This window comes from Fundulus heteroclitus, chromosome 17 (assembly GCF_011125445.2).
Source record: "Fundulus heteroclitus isolate FHET01 chromosome 17, MU-UCD_Fhet_4.1, whole genome shotgun sequence".
Taxonomy (NCBI): Eukaryota; Metazoa; Chordata; class Actinopteri; order Cyprinodontiformes; family Fundulidae; genus Fundulus; species Fundulus heteroclitus.
This window is the reverse complement of record NC_046377.1, coordinates 16,757,287-16,775,956: the sequence shown is the minus strand read 5'-3', so window position 1 is coordinate 16,775,956 and position 18,670 is coordinate 16,757,287. Positions and strand designations below refer to the sequence as shown.

The window sequence follows — 18,670 nt, the reverse complement described above, 5'->3', positions numbered from 1 at the left end:
ACAACTCAATGGTCTTTCAAGTCAATGCAAAAGACACAAAGATGTAAACTTTGTCAAAATAAAAAAAATATATATAATTAGAGGAGTCACAGACTTAAAATTATAACATAGTTACTGAGGACTGCAGTAGTTGTAGAAACTTTAATTTACACGACACATTAAACGCTTTGATCAAAATCAGTCCTGTTAACTGATCGTAGCTGACAACCAAAAAACGTTGGCAACCAGAAGTTGCAATATACATTTATCCAAAACACATAAAACACAGCAGAACTAGCATCAAGCTAGGGCTGGAAAATTCATATCTTGATTTTAAAAATGTTGAGAATTTTTAAAAAGGGACGTAAGAGGATGCGTTTTAATTTGTATCGAGATGGTCTATATTGCGTCATGGTTATACTTTTATGTATTCCAGTTTGTTATTTTTCAGCTGTTTCTCATATTTATCTACAGCTCTGTGTTCAAAAAATTTTCCAGTACTACAAAAACGGAACTAAAAATAAGTAAGATTTTCTTAAAATTAGTGTATCTGTCCTTGATTTGAGCAGATTAATAAAATGATCTGCCAATGGAATAAGAGTTCTACACTTAAAATAGGAAAAATTCATCTCCATCGTCTTATTTCAAGTGCAGGATGTCTAATAATCTTATTTTAGGGGTCAGAATACTCATTCCATTGGCAGATAATATTCTTTACCTGCTCAAATCTAGGACAGAAACACAGATTTTAAAGAATGTTTTACTTATTTTTAGATCCGTTTTTGCAGTGTGTGAGACTTTTGGGATGATGCTTTGATTCAATGTTAAAGATATCACGTATCAAGATAAATATCGCTTATCGATATTCATCCTAAAGTATTGTGATTATTTGGTTCATACCGCCCAGCCCTATGTCAACCATTACCTTTAATTTAACCACTAAGCACAATGTTTATCAACCAAAACTGAGTTACCTTCTTACAGACAAATATGCAGTAGTTCCCCATCGATCACTGTTTCATGAGGTCGCTTTGCCACATATCCATCTTTTGTATTTTTCTAGATGCTTTTTAGGGTTGGGAAAAGTAATAAAACAGTTTTCCACCATAAATGTTCGAGCAAACGCGTGTCTGAATAATACTTTAGCTTCTGAGAGCGTTTAACCATTTCTACTCATGTTTTTTTTTTTTTTTACCCAAATCCCTCGTACAGCGACGCGTTCGTAATGTAACATCCCAGAACGTTGGTGGGGGGTTGGAGCTTTGAGCCGTTTAACTTTGAGTCAAATTGCAATCGCTGATTGGTAAGTTACTGACGGGCCTCCAGGATTGATTGACAAGCGGCGTCGCGTCAATTATAAACCGGTTCCGACCGTCCTCCAATTTGCATTTAAAGTGAGTTTGGGTGACGCTGCACGCAACTTGTATTTTGATTTATCCAACTTTGTGCAAACCTGCCTGCTGAAAAAAATAACAGGTAAACAGCAGGGTGGCTGCAGCTTTCCTTTTTGTTACTAAAAGCTAAAATATTAGCGAATGACAGCGGCCTTGTTTGGTGGAAGGTATTAGGGCTGAACGATTTTGGAAAATAATCTAATTGCGATTTTTTTTTTTTTTTTTTTTTTTTTTTTTTTTTTTTTTATATTGCGATTTAATGCAAATTTTTTTTCCAGTTTAATTTATCATGTCTTTTTAAACATATACAAACAAAAAATCGTTTTGTTTCCTCGCTGTGCAGATTAGTTGCTAAAAGACCCACAGCATCTAAACTCAGAGCAGAAATTATTGCGTTCTGCCTACAATATATTTCAACCAAAATTGCAATTTTGACTTTTCTCTGCGTTAACCACAAGCAACAAAAATGGCCTCTAGATAAAGATGTTTGTAAACTAGGACTATTTAAAACAAGAACTTTTAATGTTTCTATTAATCAGAATATTATTCAAGAAAACAGCTTTTAGTTGATTTGGACATCAACCCTTGTTGAACATAAAGTGCAACCAACAAGTCTATGTATTAAACTGATTGACCTGTACTTAATGCTATGTATGATTATATAAACTCTAAAACAAGTAATAAAATTAGATTATCTCCCTGTTGCAACTGTCTTCCCTTCCATGTGAAGGCAAACCCACTTTAAACATTTTACCAACACCTAATGGACGTGTCTAATTCCCTGATTGTTACATAGCCAAAAATTGCAGACTCTGCGATTTGGAAATTGCGTCTTTTTAAATCGCGATTATATTGAAAATGCGATTAATTGTTCAGCCCTAGAAGGTATCAAGCCTTTTCAAGTTCAAGGGTGAGAATATCCTAATCGATCTGCTGCAGATAATGATTAACGACCCATCTGTGCTCTTGATACGGAAAGTTAAGCAAGCGACGAATAGACGATTAGAAAATGGTTGACGTCTGAGCGCAGTAAAACCGAGACCGGGGGATTAAAAGGTGAAAATGTGCAGACCTGCTTTGCTGCTACAAAGACGGCCTGTTGCCTGTGCAGTGTGAACTCATTGTAGCTCTTTGAGGCTTGTGACAGGAAGCTCGGCGCTCGCTGTCTATTGGCAGGGCCTCTAAGCGGGGCAAAGCTTGTCACATGCCGGCGATATGAACACAAAGGATGCGAGGAATGAGAAAGGCATGCAGATAATAAGATACAGTGAGGAGAGATAAAATTGAAGAAATGTTGCTCTTCTCACAGAGCCATTTCCTCTGGGAATGAGAGCCGGCTCTGATGTTTTTATGGTCAATGAAGTCATGGCAGCAGCGACTGGGTGGGTTTTGCTCCAGAATCACGGTTTTTTTTTTTTTTTTTTTAACCAACTGACTTGTGTTTCTTGACGCTGCAGGACTGGGAGCTGGTGGTCCTGGGGAAGTTGAAGTGGAACATGGCCTCCGTCATCCCCAATGATTTTATAGAGCACATCATGCGCCGGCTGCCCCTTCCCAAAAACAAGCAGGCGATGGTGCGGAAACACACGCTGACATTCATCGCCCTTTGTGCCACAGGTAACCTCAGCTCCGGTCGTTTGGTGTGTTTTTTTTTTTTTATTATTGCACTTTTTCCTCACATGTTTGCACACTTCATTCGCCGGTTTTTCACTCCTAGAATATTCCCACACATGCGCGCATTCCCCCGCAGTGAGTCATCTCTGACGACTCTGGTCTCTGCAGGCTGATTTATCCTCTTTCTTGTCTCTCCAAACCCCTCCGCCCCTTCTTCACAGCTACTTAAAGTTCTCATCCGTGTTGCTCCAATTAATCGCTTATCTGATCTGGGTTTGGATCTCTGTTAATTGTTTCGCTCCACCGTGACGTGGACCTGCTCTTCTCTCCCTGAAATGTTTGTTGACAGGGAAGCTTCCAGGTTTAAAGAGTCAGGCTGATCTTCCTTCCTCCTCCCATCCTGGCCTCATGTCCAAAATAAACTCAAGGGGAGCTTGTCCCCCTTAGGCTTTTTCCTTTATATCTTCATGGGATTTCTTTGCCGGTACTAGGAATCCCTCTTAATATTTTCATATCCTGGAGAGAAATGCTACTTCATGATCATCTAATAGGCATAATATGTAGGAATCGGTCACAAGACGGCGGCCCGTCGCCAGACACTCCCCGGTTAATTCGATGAAGGCAACAAAACAAGGGAGGTCTCTTGGATGCGACAAACCACCTCAGAAGCGTCAGCGCGGTTGCATCGGGCCAATCGGTGCAGACGCGGGCCTCTTTAATGGGTTTCATGCTCCGCGCGGCTCTGCGCAGCTTTCTCTGTCACTTCTTTATGCATTTGGGTGTGTTTCAGCGGTTGCTTCTGCTATTCATAAGCAGCTGCTCATATCAAAGCACGGAGCAGCCACAGCGGGGGGGAAGAAAGGGGAAGCCTGCTGCGGTTTAGCTGTAATGTAAATGTTTGGAGTTTTATGCAGAGTGGAGATGTTATTCTTATATTGGCGACGCTCCTCCTATACGGACAGCTGCTCCCTCGAGGTTAGGACGGTTGCAGAGGGGTTTAAGTAAAGCAGTCAGGCTCAGGGCTGGAGGAAAACGTGTTTACTTGTTTGGCTGCAGGTAGTTTTCAGCTGTTTTTTTTTTTAATAAACCTGCATCCTGCGCTTTTAGATGTACAGAAATTGTTAAATGTAAAGAAACAAGAAGTAGAAAACTGCTGACCGGTGGGTGTTGATGGCAGATTGTCATTGCAGAGTCATAAAGACGCGGGGGACACCTTGCACAAGCATTCACACCCCTGGACCCGCATTTCATTTTGCAGCCAAAGAGGTCATTGGACTTTTTGTGGGATTTTATTTGACAGACGGATCCAAAGTCTGCATTCAGCTTCATCCATCATCCCTGTCTTCCTGTCCAAAGAAGAAGAAAAGCAGAGTGCGACCCCCCCGATTAACCCATGAGAACCCCTGAAAGCCTCAAAAGCAAAATTTAAAGGGGGTCTCAAATTGTGTCAAAAAAATTAAAAATGAAATATTTTTTTTTGTCACTAATGGTCACTAAAAAATGTTTAAGCTCAACATGTCCAGTATTTAAAATTCAAAACATTTATTCACAAATATCAGAATAAGACATACTTTAATGATTCTGGGGGAAATATGTTTTGTTTTTTGCCAAGTGGAGCCAGCCAATCCTGTCCGCGTATGCAAATTAGGCATGCGCGTGCCAAACAGAAGAAAGACGTAACGTTGACAACAATTAATACTAAAAATGTTTAAATTTTAGTATTAGGAACTGATCTTATCTGTTGTGCCTGTGAACTTTATCTGTTTCACTGTTGGTGAATGAGAAACGTTCTCTCGAGTCCTTGCATGTCTGATGAAGAATTGACATTAAAGCCAACTTTGACTTTGACATTGTAATGTTATAGGCCTACTGCATATTGAGAAAATTTACATTGGTATTGCGCAACAATCGGGAGATGGGGACCCCCCCAAATATTGACAGGTATTTCGCACACTGAAGAAAAGCATCCCCACAGCATGATCCTGCCGCCGCCGTGTTTGACTATATAGATGACATGTTTAGGGTGCAGAAACTTCCTTGTCTGTCTGCTGCGCTCCTTTGTCTGCATAATTCGAGGCCTTCTTCACACAGCAGCTGCTTTTGGGCATAAGAGAAACTTTAAATGAGTTGAGAACGGGATCCTGCTTCATCCATCCACGTCTGCTGCAGAGTCAAGTTTCTCAGACTCGCATGTGGGCTCGGGGGAGTCATGCCTGGAGCTCATTGCGCAGCGAGTGGGAGAAATTCCTGCTCTGCTTTTGCAATCAGAGCGGAGGTTTCTAAGGAGGAAAAACCCACACAGGTTTGTTGTCTGTTTGGACGTCCAGACTGTGGGAAAAAAACCGTGTTGAACTGTGCAGCGTGCGATTCGGTCACCTCCACCTGCCGCACGCCGACACACGCTGTCAAATTTTTGAATAATTGCATTAAAAGCGTCTCCTCTTGGCAGATGACCGCCTCGCCATGAACCCTCCGTCTATGATCGCCACCGGCAGCATGGCGGCTGCCGTCTGCGGCCTGCAGCTGGACCACAACGACCAGAGGCTGAGTCGAGACAACCTGACGGACCTGCTGGCTAAGATCACCAACACTGAAGTGGTGAGTTTTACACCGAAACAACGGCTATTATCCAGGATTGCGATATCGCACGCAAGCGGCATAAAAGCCTCCTGAGTAAACAAGAGTGACGACTGGAGTCGCGGCAGACTGAAGCGATTTGCTCCTCATGGAGAGAGAGAGAGAGGGAGAGAAGAGCTCTCTGGGTCTTGGTCGAGCTGCTAGACTGCTGCTATAAAGAGCAGCGGCTGGGGGAATGTCTTCTTAAAACTCGGAGCCCACATTCTTGTGGTGGGACACATGCAGTTTCTTTGCGTGCCTCCCACTTTAGCTGTGGACCCCTCCTGGTGGAGGAACATGCTCGCAATGAAGGCAGGAAAACATCCTGAGTGAATGAATGTTCTCCGAGCTGTTGTCATGTCTGCAGGGGGAAAAAAATGCAGCATCGCTGGATGTAACACGGTGTCGGGAGTCACGCTGACGACGCTCACAACAGCTGCGGTCAACCGAACTAATAGTAAAGACGGTACTTAAACGCTGCAGGCTCGCCCGAATGAGACTTTTCTACGGTTTGGACGATATTTAATACCGTTTCAGGGTTCCTGTGCGCTCTGCTGAAAGTCTGGGGTTTTTTGTTTAACTGCTTCTAGGTCTGGATAAGTGTGGGGAAAATAAAATAGCTTTGCAAAACATTTGTAGTCCTGGAACACCCCCCCCCCTGTCAGAACGTCCGCCGTTCATCCATCTATCCAGTCGTTTGTCCATTTGTTTCTCAGTCCGTGCCGCCCAGCTGTCCTTCCTTCATTCCTCTGTTCTTTTTGCCGGCTCCGCATTTAAATTCTGACCGCTGCAGAAATTCACAGCAGACTTTCATATTTATACTTTAAAACAGCGTAAAAAAAAAAAAAGAAAAAAAAAGGACTGAGAACTTTGTGGAAACTTGAGTCCTGAAAAGGAACCCCAGTCGATTCAGCCGCCGTCCTCCTCTCATCTGAGCTGCTGATTGGTCGCATTCAGGCTCCTATTTGTTGCTCAGGCAAGAAATAAATCTATATTCCTTCCGGTGACTTTTAAATTATGTCTGGAAGGATTTTGCTGTCATTTTTCATACATGATGCATAAATACAAGAAAGGTTAATGGGTTTATATGAAGCTTATGTAAAGTTAATTTATGGGCATTATGAGATGAAGTTTTAATTAAACTTCATTCACTCGGTTTGTTTTTCTGCTTTTGTCCCACTAAACGGCCGCAGGCGTTGTTTTGTTTTAACAATATTTAGCGCTAGGCTCCAAACAGTGTTAAAATCAACACCAACACGGTCGTCTCCTAGCTTGTGGCGGCGTTGCTTTGGTTACGTGGGGCCCCCCAACATCGCCGTCATAACAAGAGCCCCTGACTGCGGCCCATCAGGTTCCAATTATTCGTACATTTTAAAGGAATGTGGGCCTTTTTTCTTTTTTTTCTTTTTTTTGTGAGCTTCGTCTCGTTCTTTAAGGGTTCTGCATTCGGCTGAGGGAGGCAGACCTCCCACATCTTCAGCGCAGACCTGCTGGGGGGGCGGGGGTCGACGGAGAAAGGATCCTCTTTCATAGAGGTTTTACAAAAACATCCGGTCCCACTGACCGTCCTGGGTTCTGTTTTAGGCCCAAACCCAGAGGGGTCAGGGGGGTGCAGCAGGTCAAAGCCATTTCCTCCAGGCCTCTCTCCATCTATACCCCGGCTGCGGCGGTGGAGGAAGGGTATGCAGAGTCTTTGTTTTGCCTGACGCTACCCGGAGCTCTTTCAGGACCCCCTGGCTCCCCCCCCCCCCCCCTCCTGCATGAACGTGCATCGGGTCGGGGAGAGGATTGCTGTACCCGCCGTGTCTCGGTCGCTGCTCTGTTGTCGGTGTTGAGAGCGCGCTGGTACTCATTGTTCTGCTCATGGTGCAGGCAGGACCACCTACCCACCTAGACATTTAATTCCCCTGCGGTATGCCTGGCATGTGAATGAAAAGGGTCGAGCAATCTGCGTGACAAATAAGAGCAAAAAGGAAACATGCAGGCGCGCGTCTACGTCCAGGTGTGCTACCGGCTCACCTATAATCACTTTATGTTGTCTTAAATATGAACAAAAATAACAGTTATAAGTTTTTATAGTCCCTCTTTACACTTAGTCACCTTATAATCCTTCTCTTTTGTGTATTTTGTTGGGATTTTAAGTGATTGAACAACAATAAGTTGTGCATAATTATGAAGTTTAAGCAAAAAATTATTCACCGACTTCAAATAAAAAAATGAAAACAATCTGAAAAGTGCGGTGTGCGCTTTATTTAGCTGATGCATGTACAGTGTAAGACTTTTGGGGATTTTTTTTCCTTCAGCTTTGCACATCTAGATACCTAGAGAGGCTCAACAACATCGGATGGAGAAAAAGAATGTTTTAAAGTTAAAGTTTAAAGTTCGCCACACATTCCTCTTTCGGTTCAGTTCTGGGCTCTTGACACACAACACCATTTCATTGCAGCTCTGCCTATGTGTTGAAAGACGCCCCAGTCTTAAAGTTGAACCTCCTGTGGTTTATTTTTTGCCTCCAACAGTTTTTCTTACATGGCGGACCTGTGTTTAGACCAGCTTCTCTCTGTCTGAGGAAGAAAAGCATGCCCACAGCATTATGCTGCCATCACCGTGTGACGGTGGGGATGGTGTGTTCAGAGTGATTTGCAGTCTCAGTTTTCCGCCATAAATAGGGCAAAATGTTACATTTTACTCTCATGTGACCAAAGGAAATGTGTTCAGCAATTGTTTTCCTCTTGCATCGCTTTCAAAAGGGCACAGCTTAGTGTTGTTCAATCGCTTAAAATCCCAACAAAATACACAAAAGAGAAGGATTATAACGTGACTAAATGTAAAGACTAATTTGTAATTGCAATAACTGTTGTTTTTAGAGTGCACAGCTGACATTAGGTGTTGACAGATTCTCCCCACCTGAGCTTTTCATCTGTGCAGCTCCTCCAAAGTTACCATGGGACTTTCCAAGTCGTTTTGTTCCGATGCATAGCCTCGTTTCTGGTAGGTTTGTGGTTGTGCCATGCTCTCCCCAACTTCAGACGATAGGTTGATTGAGCCGAGAAATTTTCAAGGCTTGGACTGTTGTTTTATAACCTGACACGACTTTAACCTCCCCACATCTTTATCCCCAGCCTGTCTGATTTGTTCCTTTGTTCCCACTATTGTTCTCTAACAGCCCTCTTAAGGCTTTCACAGAACAGCTGGATTTATACTGAGGTTGAATTACGCACTACTGGGCTTTACTCTGTGTGACTTGTAGATTTCACTCCACGCGTAAATGTCTGGGTATAAACCAATAATGAATTAGGGATTTTGCCATTTGAATGTTGCTCATTGAATTTATTGGTTGAAAAAAAAAAACATTTTGAGGCTCTTCAAGTGTTTCATACGGAAGAGGATTAGGGCCACTCAAAAGAAAAAAAAAGTCTACTCAGTTCTGACTTTTTTCTCAGAATTCTGAGATTAAAGTCAGAATTCTGACTTTTTTTCCCCCTCAGAATTCAGAGAGAAAAAAGTCAGAATTCTGACTTTAATCTCAGAATTCTGAGATTAAAGTCAGAATTCTGACTTTTTTCTCAGAATTCTGACTTTTTTCTCAGAATTCTGACTTTTTTCTCAGAATTCTGACTTTTTTCTCAGAATTCTGGCTTTTTTCTCTCAGAATTCTGACTTTTTTTCTCAGAATTCTGACTTTAATCTCAGAATTCTGAGAAAAAAGTCAGAATTCTGACTTTAATCTCAGAATTCTGAGATTAAAGTCAGAATTCTGACTTTTTTCTCAGAATTCTGACTTTTTTCTCAGAATTCTGAGATTAAAGTCAGAATTCTGACTTTTTTCTCAGAATTCTGACTTTAATATTAGAATTCTGAGATTAAAGTCAGAATTCTGACTTTTTTTCCCCCTCAGAATTCAGAGAGAAAAAAGTCAGAATTCTGACTTTTTTCTCAGAATTCTGACTTTTTTCTCAGAATTCTGAGATTAAAGTCAGAATTGAGTAGACTTTTTTTTTTTTTTTGAGTGGCCTTAATCCTCTTCTGTAGTTTCATTAGCTCTGAGATTTGGGATAGTTTGATGGAAGCGAGCACGTTTAACCACATCTGACCCTTGTTGTTCCAGGACTGTTTGAGGGCGTGCCAGGAGCAGATCGAGCGCGTGCTCGCCTCCAGCCTGCAGCAGGGCCAGCAGTACGGAAAGGAGAGCGGCGGCAGAGCTGGCAGCAAGTCGCGGGAGCAGCAGGATCAGTCGAGCACCCCCACGGACATGCGTGACGTCAACTTATGAACCCCCGTCGCTGCCTGACTCGGCCAGCATGTGCCTTCTTACCAATGAACTAACAGGAGCTTGATGCTGGAGGGAAAAGAGGGGGAGGGGGGGCATGAGCTGCCAGTATCCATTTTAAGTTGCCACCTTCAGTGATGTCGCGACAATCTATGAACTTTTAGCAACTAAGAAATTTGTAGTTTTTTTTCCTTTTTTTTTGCCCCATTCACACCTGGTTTGGGTCTATTTTCACCTTTTTTTGTACACATCTCTTGTAACGAAACAAACTATTTAAGAAAAGAACCAGACAAATAATTGTTGAAAACTTGATAGTGCCTTTGGTTCCGACAACCGGCAACCTGAAAATATTTTTCATACTTGAAAATTGCATAAATATATGAGATATACCGAATGATGTATACTTAGCCAGCATATATGACTCTTTAACCAGCTTTAGTGAGTAGTTGTCAATTTAGAGTTTTATCCGCGTTTTCCTTTATTCGGAAATCCGTATAGCAGCAGTTAAAGCAGAGGAGCGCTATCATAGCTAGCTGCTCTATCTATCATACGGTGTACCTGTAGCACTGCTTATTATTTATGCAGAGAAGTGCTGGCTCAGAGTGGGCTGGGCCTGCTCACAGAGGAAGGACATGAAATGAGACAGGTCCGTTGGTCCGGAGCAGTGGCTGCTGTTTCCACGGAGTGGCCTCTTGGTGTTTGCCGAGGCCACGTTGTTGCTGTCGTGTTCGAGTGTTAAAGAGTTTGTTTGGAAGGTTAGCATTGACGAAAGAGGTTTTAATAAAAACAACAAAAAAAAGAGTTTTTGCAAGTCATTCACATTACAAGGTTATAGAGGAGACAAAGACTGCGGAGTTTTCTTGAAAAGGAGGTGAAAAAGGTGCGTGGAAAGTGGTTGGACAGCGTGCAAAAGTGTGGGATGCGGGGGGAAAAAAGAAGGCGAGGTGAGGATTTTTTTTGTTTTAAGCTTTACGATGTTTCTGCAAGAAACATCAGAGTGACAGGAGGAGAAACTTTTAGCGTTTTGCATTTTTCTCCTGTTATCAATTTACACCATTGGGCCTTTTTGTACAGAGGGCGACGTGGAACGATATTGATGCACTTTTAAAACACACTCCTTAAGTTTCGGTAAGGGGAGGGTTTTTTGAGGAAAGGTTCGGCGGGGTCATTTGTTATTCTCTTTTCTTTTAAGTTATTTGTTTTTTTTTTCTGGGCTGGATTCCCATGGGGTGAAGCATGTTGTCTTGAATGCTTTGCCTCAGTTGGTGAGTAGACTTAATAAAATCACCCTCCTTTATATAAAAGTTTGAAAACCAACGCAAGCCACATGTGGACTTCGGTGTGCTTCTGTGATCCTAAACTTGAAGTTATTTTATTTTCAGTTTGTTTAGACCCATTCCATTAGATCTACTAGTTACATCCTTCTGTTTTTGTTTCTTCCTGAACTGCGGTTGTAAAGGCACCCCTTTTCACATGTTTTAAAAAAAACGAAAAAAAAATCTCTAAATGAACAAAAATGCTTGAAATACATGTGACATTTCTAGAACCGAAAATCTGTTTTTTTAGTTTGTTCTGATGCCTGTTTCGATGTGCAAAAAAAAAAAGAAAGCCAAATTGCTTTAAAAAAATGCTTTAAAGTTCAGCATGTTTAATGCTTTTAGATTTCCAAAGTAAAAAAAAAGAAAGAAATAATCTACGACATTCTTTGCTGCTATTATGCTTTTCCTTTCCTAGTCTTACACAAAAAAAATGCCTTTTTGTCATTCACTTGTGTGCTGCTATATTTTAATATGTTGTATATGTAAGTCTGCTTTTCTCTTTTGTCAATGTACCAGAGGGAAAAGGAGCAGAGTTTGGTGCGGGACTGGAAATCTTATTTTGATCAGCATGTTTTATTCATTTATTGTTTTAATCGTTGTAACCTTTGTTCTATCTTTGTTCTGTCGATATTCTTGCTGCTTTTTGTGTACCTCAGGATAATTAAATTGGATAGACACAGCGAGAGGCCATCTCACAATTACCTCATCACACGTATCACACGCAATGACTTCAGCTCGATTCGTTGAACGGGTTTCACTTTTTTTTTTTTTCCTTGTTCTATTTGTTAAGAAATCCACCTACCAGATTCCACTGATTTTTTTTTTTTTTTTTTTAAGTGTCTCCAGCCTACCTTAAAGTGGCTAATTTTTATATCTGGTGCTAGTTCAACAATAACCAATACTGTTTTATACCTGTTTTGGAAAATTGACAACAACAAATCTATTTGGGGAACATTTTTGGATCAGATCAATGAAATGCATTGTCATTTATTTTTTATTGAGGTACTCATTTACCCAATTCTGCGATTGTTTGTTGTGGTTGTTCATACAAATCCTTTTCCATGTATCCCTATGAGCAACCACCTGTGTACCTCAATAATCTGTTCTCAATAAATTGGCTAAAATCACTGGTCTGCTTCGTCTTTCTAGTTTAAGGTTTAGCCGCCACCAGGGGCGCTAAAGCTACCAGATAGAACAGTGAAAAGAGAAAAAGGTTAGAAATGGTTTCATTATTGTTGTGAATTCAGATGATCCACTGGCTTTTCCCACTGAGCAGAGCAGCCAAAAGACTATTAAACCAGTACTGGATACTAAGTAATTTACAATGATTATAAAAGGATGTGGTGCAAAAAAAAATAAAAATAAAAAACGAGTTCAGTGACATTAATTTTACCTAATATGCATATCAAAGGACATCTTCTTTCTTTGTATTAGTCTATCAGCACCAGCATGCTAAATCAAATATTTATTGTCTAAGTTACTGACAAGATGTGTAAAGTATTACCTTAATGGTAGTAAGTACCCTCAGTGGGTCAAGGCAGATGAGACACTGAGCCTGGTACTGGTTCTGCTGGAGGTTTTCCTCTCCACTGTCACTTCATGCATGCTCAGTAGGGATTGCTGCAAAGTCATCAACAATGCAGACGACTGTCCACTGTGGCTCTATGCTCTTTCAGGAGGAGTGAATGCTTTTTGGAAATAAACACTCCAGGTGGAGCTTGTGTGCGATGATTATGATAAAAGCGTGTCATGGTTACTGTGATACTGTGGGCCTGTTTGGGAGCCTTAGTGGGATGAAACCCTTGAAATTACCGGAACATTCGAAGTAAAAACTTTGATAACCTCCACTAGTACACTGAAATGGGTTGCAGCTGGGTGTTTCTCCAAGATAATAACTAAGTCATCTTATAAATTGTTCACCAGACAGAAATTTAACCTTTTTTCATGGCCTTAAGTGTTAAATCCTGTATTACTCATGGAAGGTGTGCAAAAGGTGTTTTATTATTTTTTCTAACATCCCGTAAAAGACCCATAAGCTCTTTGACAGACGCCTTTTTAAAATTCCCCGGTTTGTTTAATCTCAACAGTGTTTACTCTTGCTTTAACAGTTAGAAATCTCCAAGCTAGTCATCTGAGGTTTAGACAGGGCAAGTTTTAATCATGTAAATCTAATGTGATATGGCTGTGTGCTTGTAATAATTTAAACAATAATACATGTGGGGACTGTCCCGGCTCATTATCCACAAGAAACTCAAGTTTTATAGAATGATTTTACATTTATTTTCCTATGTTTTAATTGCTATATTATTTGGCTTTTTCAGTATTGTTAAAGTCTGTGTTAATTGTCCCACGTTAGAAGCATGTCAAGTAACTTGTTGCAAACAGTGGAAAAGAATTAAGGTTTGACAAAAAAATGTTCCCCGGGGCTTACATCCAAGAGGATCGGTACACAACCATGAGAAAGTAAAACTCAGATTATTTTGTTATATATATATATATATATATATATATATATATATATATATATATATATATATATATATATATAAACCCTATGGTGTATAAAATTGTTGTTGATATAGCTTTAAAAGCTAACTTTAATTTTTGTAAACTCCGTCGCCGTGCGTCATGACGGTCTCTCCGGACGTATGACGTAGCCAGGAAGTAGCTCGAGAGCAGCCGGTGAAAATGATAACGTTCACGCTAACCTTCATACGGCAGTAAGTTGCTCTTTTTAATGGCTCGTTTTTCGCTTAGGTTGTCCTAGTTGGTAGTTTATACGTGTTGTAAAGAAACAATGAATTATTTTGTCGAGCTTGTTGGTGGAATAATGTCGGTTAAAATAGCCAGTCTTTGTTTTGTCACTAAACTGCAACAGAGAAATGTGATTCATGATTTATTTTACTCGCTTTGTTTTCAAACAGTGGAGAGACACAGTACAACAGAGACAAGCTCCTACAAGGTAAAAAGTACTAATATTGCTTTATTCGTTAAACTTTTAAGTTTAGCTTGCACGTAGCGCTTAAATTACAGAAACAATGGGGGTTTCATCCCCTGTGGAACAGCTGGTTGTGTTTCAGACTACAGCTAACATTTTGCACAACCCTACATACTTTGTGTTATGCCTTCCAGTGTTTTACCCCCCATGAGATAGTATCCTGGTGCAGTTTTTCATTGGCACAAGTGTTCTGTGGATTCAGTTTCATGTTGATCTCATATTGTAATCATTGCAAAACAATCACATAATAACCTACCAGTACATCTGCTTGTTAAAGTCTTTTTTCTCTTCTTCTTCTTTTTAAATCGGTGGCTGTAAATGATTAATAGTTTACTGCACCGGAAGATAAGAGACTTCATGTGGCGGAGCACAACAGTCACTTGTTCTGATAATGTTGACTTTAGGTTTAAATAAAATGTCTTTCATAATATCTAAAGTATTTTTCTATTTTTATTATTATTATTATTATTATCTTTGAATGACATACTGATTTTTAAATTTCAATAAATCAGGTGAACGTACTTAGATATAGAGTAATAATGTGATAACTGGATAAAAAAAACATTTGTTTTCATCTAGTAAACATTATGAAGTAAAACTGGTGATACTAGACAACCCAGTTTGCGAGTTTTCTCACATAAGAGGGAAGTTTATAAAAAATGTGTTTTCCTGTATTGTCCAGATTCTTTTTTTAAAAACAAAACCAGAGGTCACGATAATGGAAATTAGAAGTATTAGAATAAAACATGAAAGGTTTGAGGTAATAATTGGTATCCTGTCTTATCGCCATTGTTTAATGACAAAGTCTAGCTTTTCCTCAGACTGAGTGCTCTCTGCTTTTAGGTCAGGGCGTGGACATGCCTCTGTCAGAAACTGGTGTGCAGCAGGGAGAGGCTGTGGGAAGATACCTCAGAGACATCAAGTTCTCCAAAGTCTACGTTAGCAACCTGCAGCGAGCTGTGCAGGTAAGAGACATGTTCCCCATCCCCCTTATAAATTATGGATTACCTATGATTAAGCAAATCGTTTTTGGTCAACTTCTTCTCAGACCTTGATGCGTTGCAGTGATCAAATTACTTAGATAGGACCTGTATGGCAACATGAAGTAGGCTACTTCTAAAAAAGCAGTACACCGTGCTGCTGAGAAACCGAAGAATAGATGAGAAGCCTTAAACAGGCTTTTTATTCTTGAAAAGCCTCCAGTGTTGCTGAAATGAACAAAATCTGTCAGGAGAAGTCATCCAAAGTTTCTCCACAGTGATGTAAAAGACTGATGGAAATTTTTCTGTCAAACTTATGGACACAACCAATGTTTGGTGAGGTGGAGTATTCATTTTTTTTCAGGTTGATGTTGGCCAGTTTGGATATCTTTCTCCTTAATAAGTTTATCTTTGACTTGTTTTCTTGTTTTTTTTTAATGTGTGACAAAAAAGAAAGCAAAAGCAGAAGAAATCAGTGGGTTAGGGTTATTTTTTTTTTCAGGACGTTAATAACTTGCTTCGTTGTGGATGAGTTACATAAAGCGTGATTCTGTTATTTTTATTAATCCGTGCCAAACCCTCACATCCTTTGGCCAACATCCACGGAAAATCAGTTGAAACGCACGCATATCTCATTAGTAAGACAGAAAACAGGATGGATGACTTCCGCATGAAAAAGCTGTTCGGACGCTTATATTTCTGTGGCGTTTGACTCACTGGTCTATGAATGAGCATTAGCACTGTGCGTTTAATCCGGGACTGAACCTTTTGGTGCTTGACTCATTCATTTCCATGTTGTTTGTCCTTTTTTCCAGACAGCGGAAATAATCCTGAGGAACAACACTCACTGTTCTGGCATGGAGATGGTTTTGGAGCCCTTACTCAGAGAACGGGTAAGATCCGCTGACTGTATGGTTGGAAAACAAATCTGCCCTCGGATTTTTTTTGCTTTTTTTTGTGTCTTGCTGAGCTTGGTTGTGAACTGAGCTGCCCCGGTGCAGGGTTTCGGCGTGGCTGAAGGCCGTCACAAAGAGGATCTGAAGAACATGGCGAACGCAGCCGGCCAGGCCTGCCGGGATTACACGCCTCCAGGAGGAGAAACTTTAGACCAGGTGAGTTGGATAGAATTTAACAGTCAGGAGCAGGAGAGTATTTATTGTAAAACAGTGACACATAGTGGGCAATGTTGGGTATTGCAGTATAAAAACTTCTGATTTCTCTCAAATTCGCTTTTTTAAGAAAAACTAAATTAATTAAAAACCTGAATTATGCCATATTGAAATAAGCATTTTGCAGTTCTGCTTAAATGTAAAGCCTTTTCTAAGTGTTTTTTTATTTTTGTCTTTTTTTGTAAATTGCCATTTTTGGAGCTTTTATAACTAAAATTGTAGAATCAACAGCCTTTCCATCAAGTGAATGCATCCAAATGTATATTTCCTACATTTACAGTCATGCTTATGCTTCTCTAATCATGTTCCTACTTTTTATGAGCTCACTTTAACTGAATAGTCACATTACAGTAGTTTAAAATTCTTAAAAATAAGAATTGGGAGCACATACTCATTGATATAAAGCAGTTTTAATTCAACAGATTTGCAGCCGATCTTGTTGTTAAACCTGCTTTTCTGTGGACAGTGATTCTGGTGATCCGGCATCATATGTTCGAGCCTCGATGTTTCCTGGATTGTTTTTAACATTTAAATTCATATTATTTTATCTAAATGGGAGATACAAGCTTGGACACAATTAAGTGTTCAATTATCCCAATCAACCCTCAAAATTAGTTGTTTAGGGAATAAATCAAGCTGATATTAAGATTTTAATATGGCCCCTTTACAGGACCTAATGTATAAAATATTTTTGGATGTTTAAAAGTCTTCTAAGTGCCAGGAAACCAACCAGATGAATTAAGCTACACACAATTTCTGTCAAGGAGAGTGGTCAACTATCCTGCAAAGCTGTGCTAGGAGCTTGCTGATGGCTACAAAAAGCAAATGGTTTGAGAGCAACTTGATAAGGAACTTTTCACCAAATATTGGTGAGAAAGAAAAATCACCTTATACTTAAATCTTATGACCCTTGGGATTTTAAAATCAGCGTATCTGATTATTGTCTGATCATTCCACTCTGGAAAGAAAAAAAGATTAAGGCATTTTTGCTCATGATGAGTGTATGTAAACTTCTGAGCAGACCTTTATGGCTTTTCTGGGTTGAGTTTGTATGGAAGGAGAAAACCCATTTTGGACAATATAATTTGGACAAAATACTGCAGCAGTTCAATATAAGACAGTTGTGAGCAGCTGTTCTTTTGCTCTCTGCTTCAAAAAAAAATAAAAAATAATTTGAGTTAAATTTTTCTCTCCATAAAGCATCTTTAATAAACGGATCAAAAACAAGGACTCTGCTGAGTTTTTTTCCCCCCTCCTTAATCCTGTTCAACTTTGAGCTTCCCTGTCACTTGATTCCAGGTGAAGCTGAGGTTCAAACATTTTCTCCAAGTCCTTTTTAAACAAATGCTGGATGTGCGCGGCTCCTCAGAGCAGGAAGCCTCCTCTGACATCCCCCCCAGCGGCTCGGCCAGCGACGACCTCCAGGGGGCGTCGGCTCACGTTCTGGTGGTGAGCCACGGGGCTTACATCCGGGTGGCCATCAGGCACCTATTGGAGGACTTAAAGTGCAGCATGCCTGCAGGCGTGAAGATGTCCCAGCTGCTCTCCCCCTGTCCCAACACGGGCGTCAGCCGCTTTGTTGTCGCTCTGAGCCGGACCGAGTCGGGCCCGGTGCTCTCTGCCGCTCGCTGTCTCTTCACCAACAGAAAGGACCACCTGGAAAAGCTTCAGCATCCTGAATAGGAAACGAGACGGAAGAACAACAGCGTAGGACATCAGTAGTGGCACAGTAAACTAAAATCAACGGTGTTATCTCGATAATCAGCATGTGATGAAAGTCATTTAGCATCACCGTGTACTTCAAGCTTTACGCCTTCGCAGAAGGACATTTCAGTTATAAATTGGTAATGTAATTACCTTTTTTATAATTTATTACCAAAGTTGAATGTATTTATTCTGTCTTTCAGTGCAGATGTTCCTCCTATGTGTGCAATAAAAGTTGAAGCACTGTCTGAGTCATGGCTGATGGCAAACACATTATAAATACTAGGTGAAATGTGTGACTGTGCTTGTTTATTAGTTGCAGGGTGTTAAATTATTAGTTTTGGTAAACTTGGAAATGGATTTTAAGCTGAATGGCCTGAGGCTTGCATTCACATTTGACATCATTGTGTTAAAGACAAAATGTCTAAATAATGCCCATAAACTCACCTAATCATACGACAAAATGGTGGAAGACACGTTTCATGATATTAAGTTATTTATTCTGTATGAACCATATATTGACTCTCCCAGGTAATATGCATTTTATTTGAGTGCATTTATTCAGGAGGAGGAAAATATCAAACAAAAACCAAAAAGAATTCCTAAAAATTCAATTTTTTTTCAATT

At 40.3% G+C, this 18,670-nt stretch overlaps 2 protein-coding genes across 2 annotated transcripts in view; both read left to right on the top strand.

Annotated features, from left to right (window-relative positions):
- ccnd2b (cyclin D2, b) overlaps window positions 1-12,319 on the top strand; it is a 34,488-nt gene extending 22,169 nt beyond the window's left edge. The window contains exons 5-7 of the mRNA XM_012873823.3: window positions 2,831-2,990; window positions 5,437-5,585; window positions 9,712-12,319. Coding sequence (XP_012729277.3) covers window positions 2,831-2,990; window positions 5,437-5,585; window positions 9,712-9,876 — 474 coding nt within the window. The 3' untranslated portion in view covers window positions 9,877-12,319. The remainder of the gene's footprint in view (window positions 1-2,830; window positions 2,991-5,436; window positions 5,586-9,711) is intronic.
- A 1,483-nt stretch (window positions 12,320-13,802) lies between these two features.
- tigarb (TP53 induced glycolysis regulatory phosphatase b) lies at window positions 13,803-18,339 on the top strand. Its single transcript, XM_036148879.1, has 6 exons — window positions 13,803-13,912; window positions 14,117-14,154; window positions 15,034-15,155; window positions 15,986-16,063; window positions 16,172-16,282; window positions 17,639-18,339. Exons 1-6 carry the CDS (start codon window positions 13,881-13,883, stop codon window positions 18,020-18,022), a joined length of 765 nt encoding a protein of 254 aa, XP_036004772.1. The 5' UTR covers window positions 13,803-13,880; the 3' UTR covers window positions 18,023-18,339.
- The last annotated feature ends 331 nt before the right edge of the window (window positions 18,340-18,670 follow it).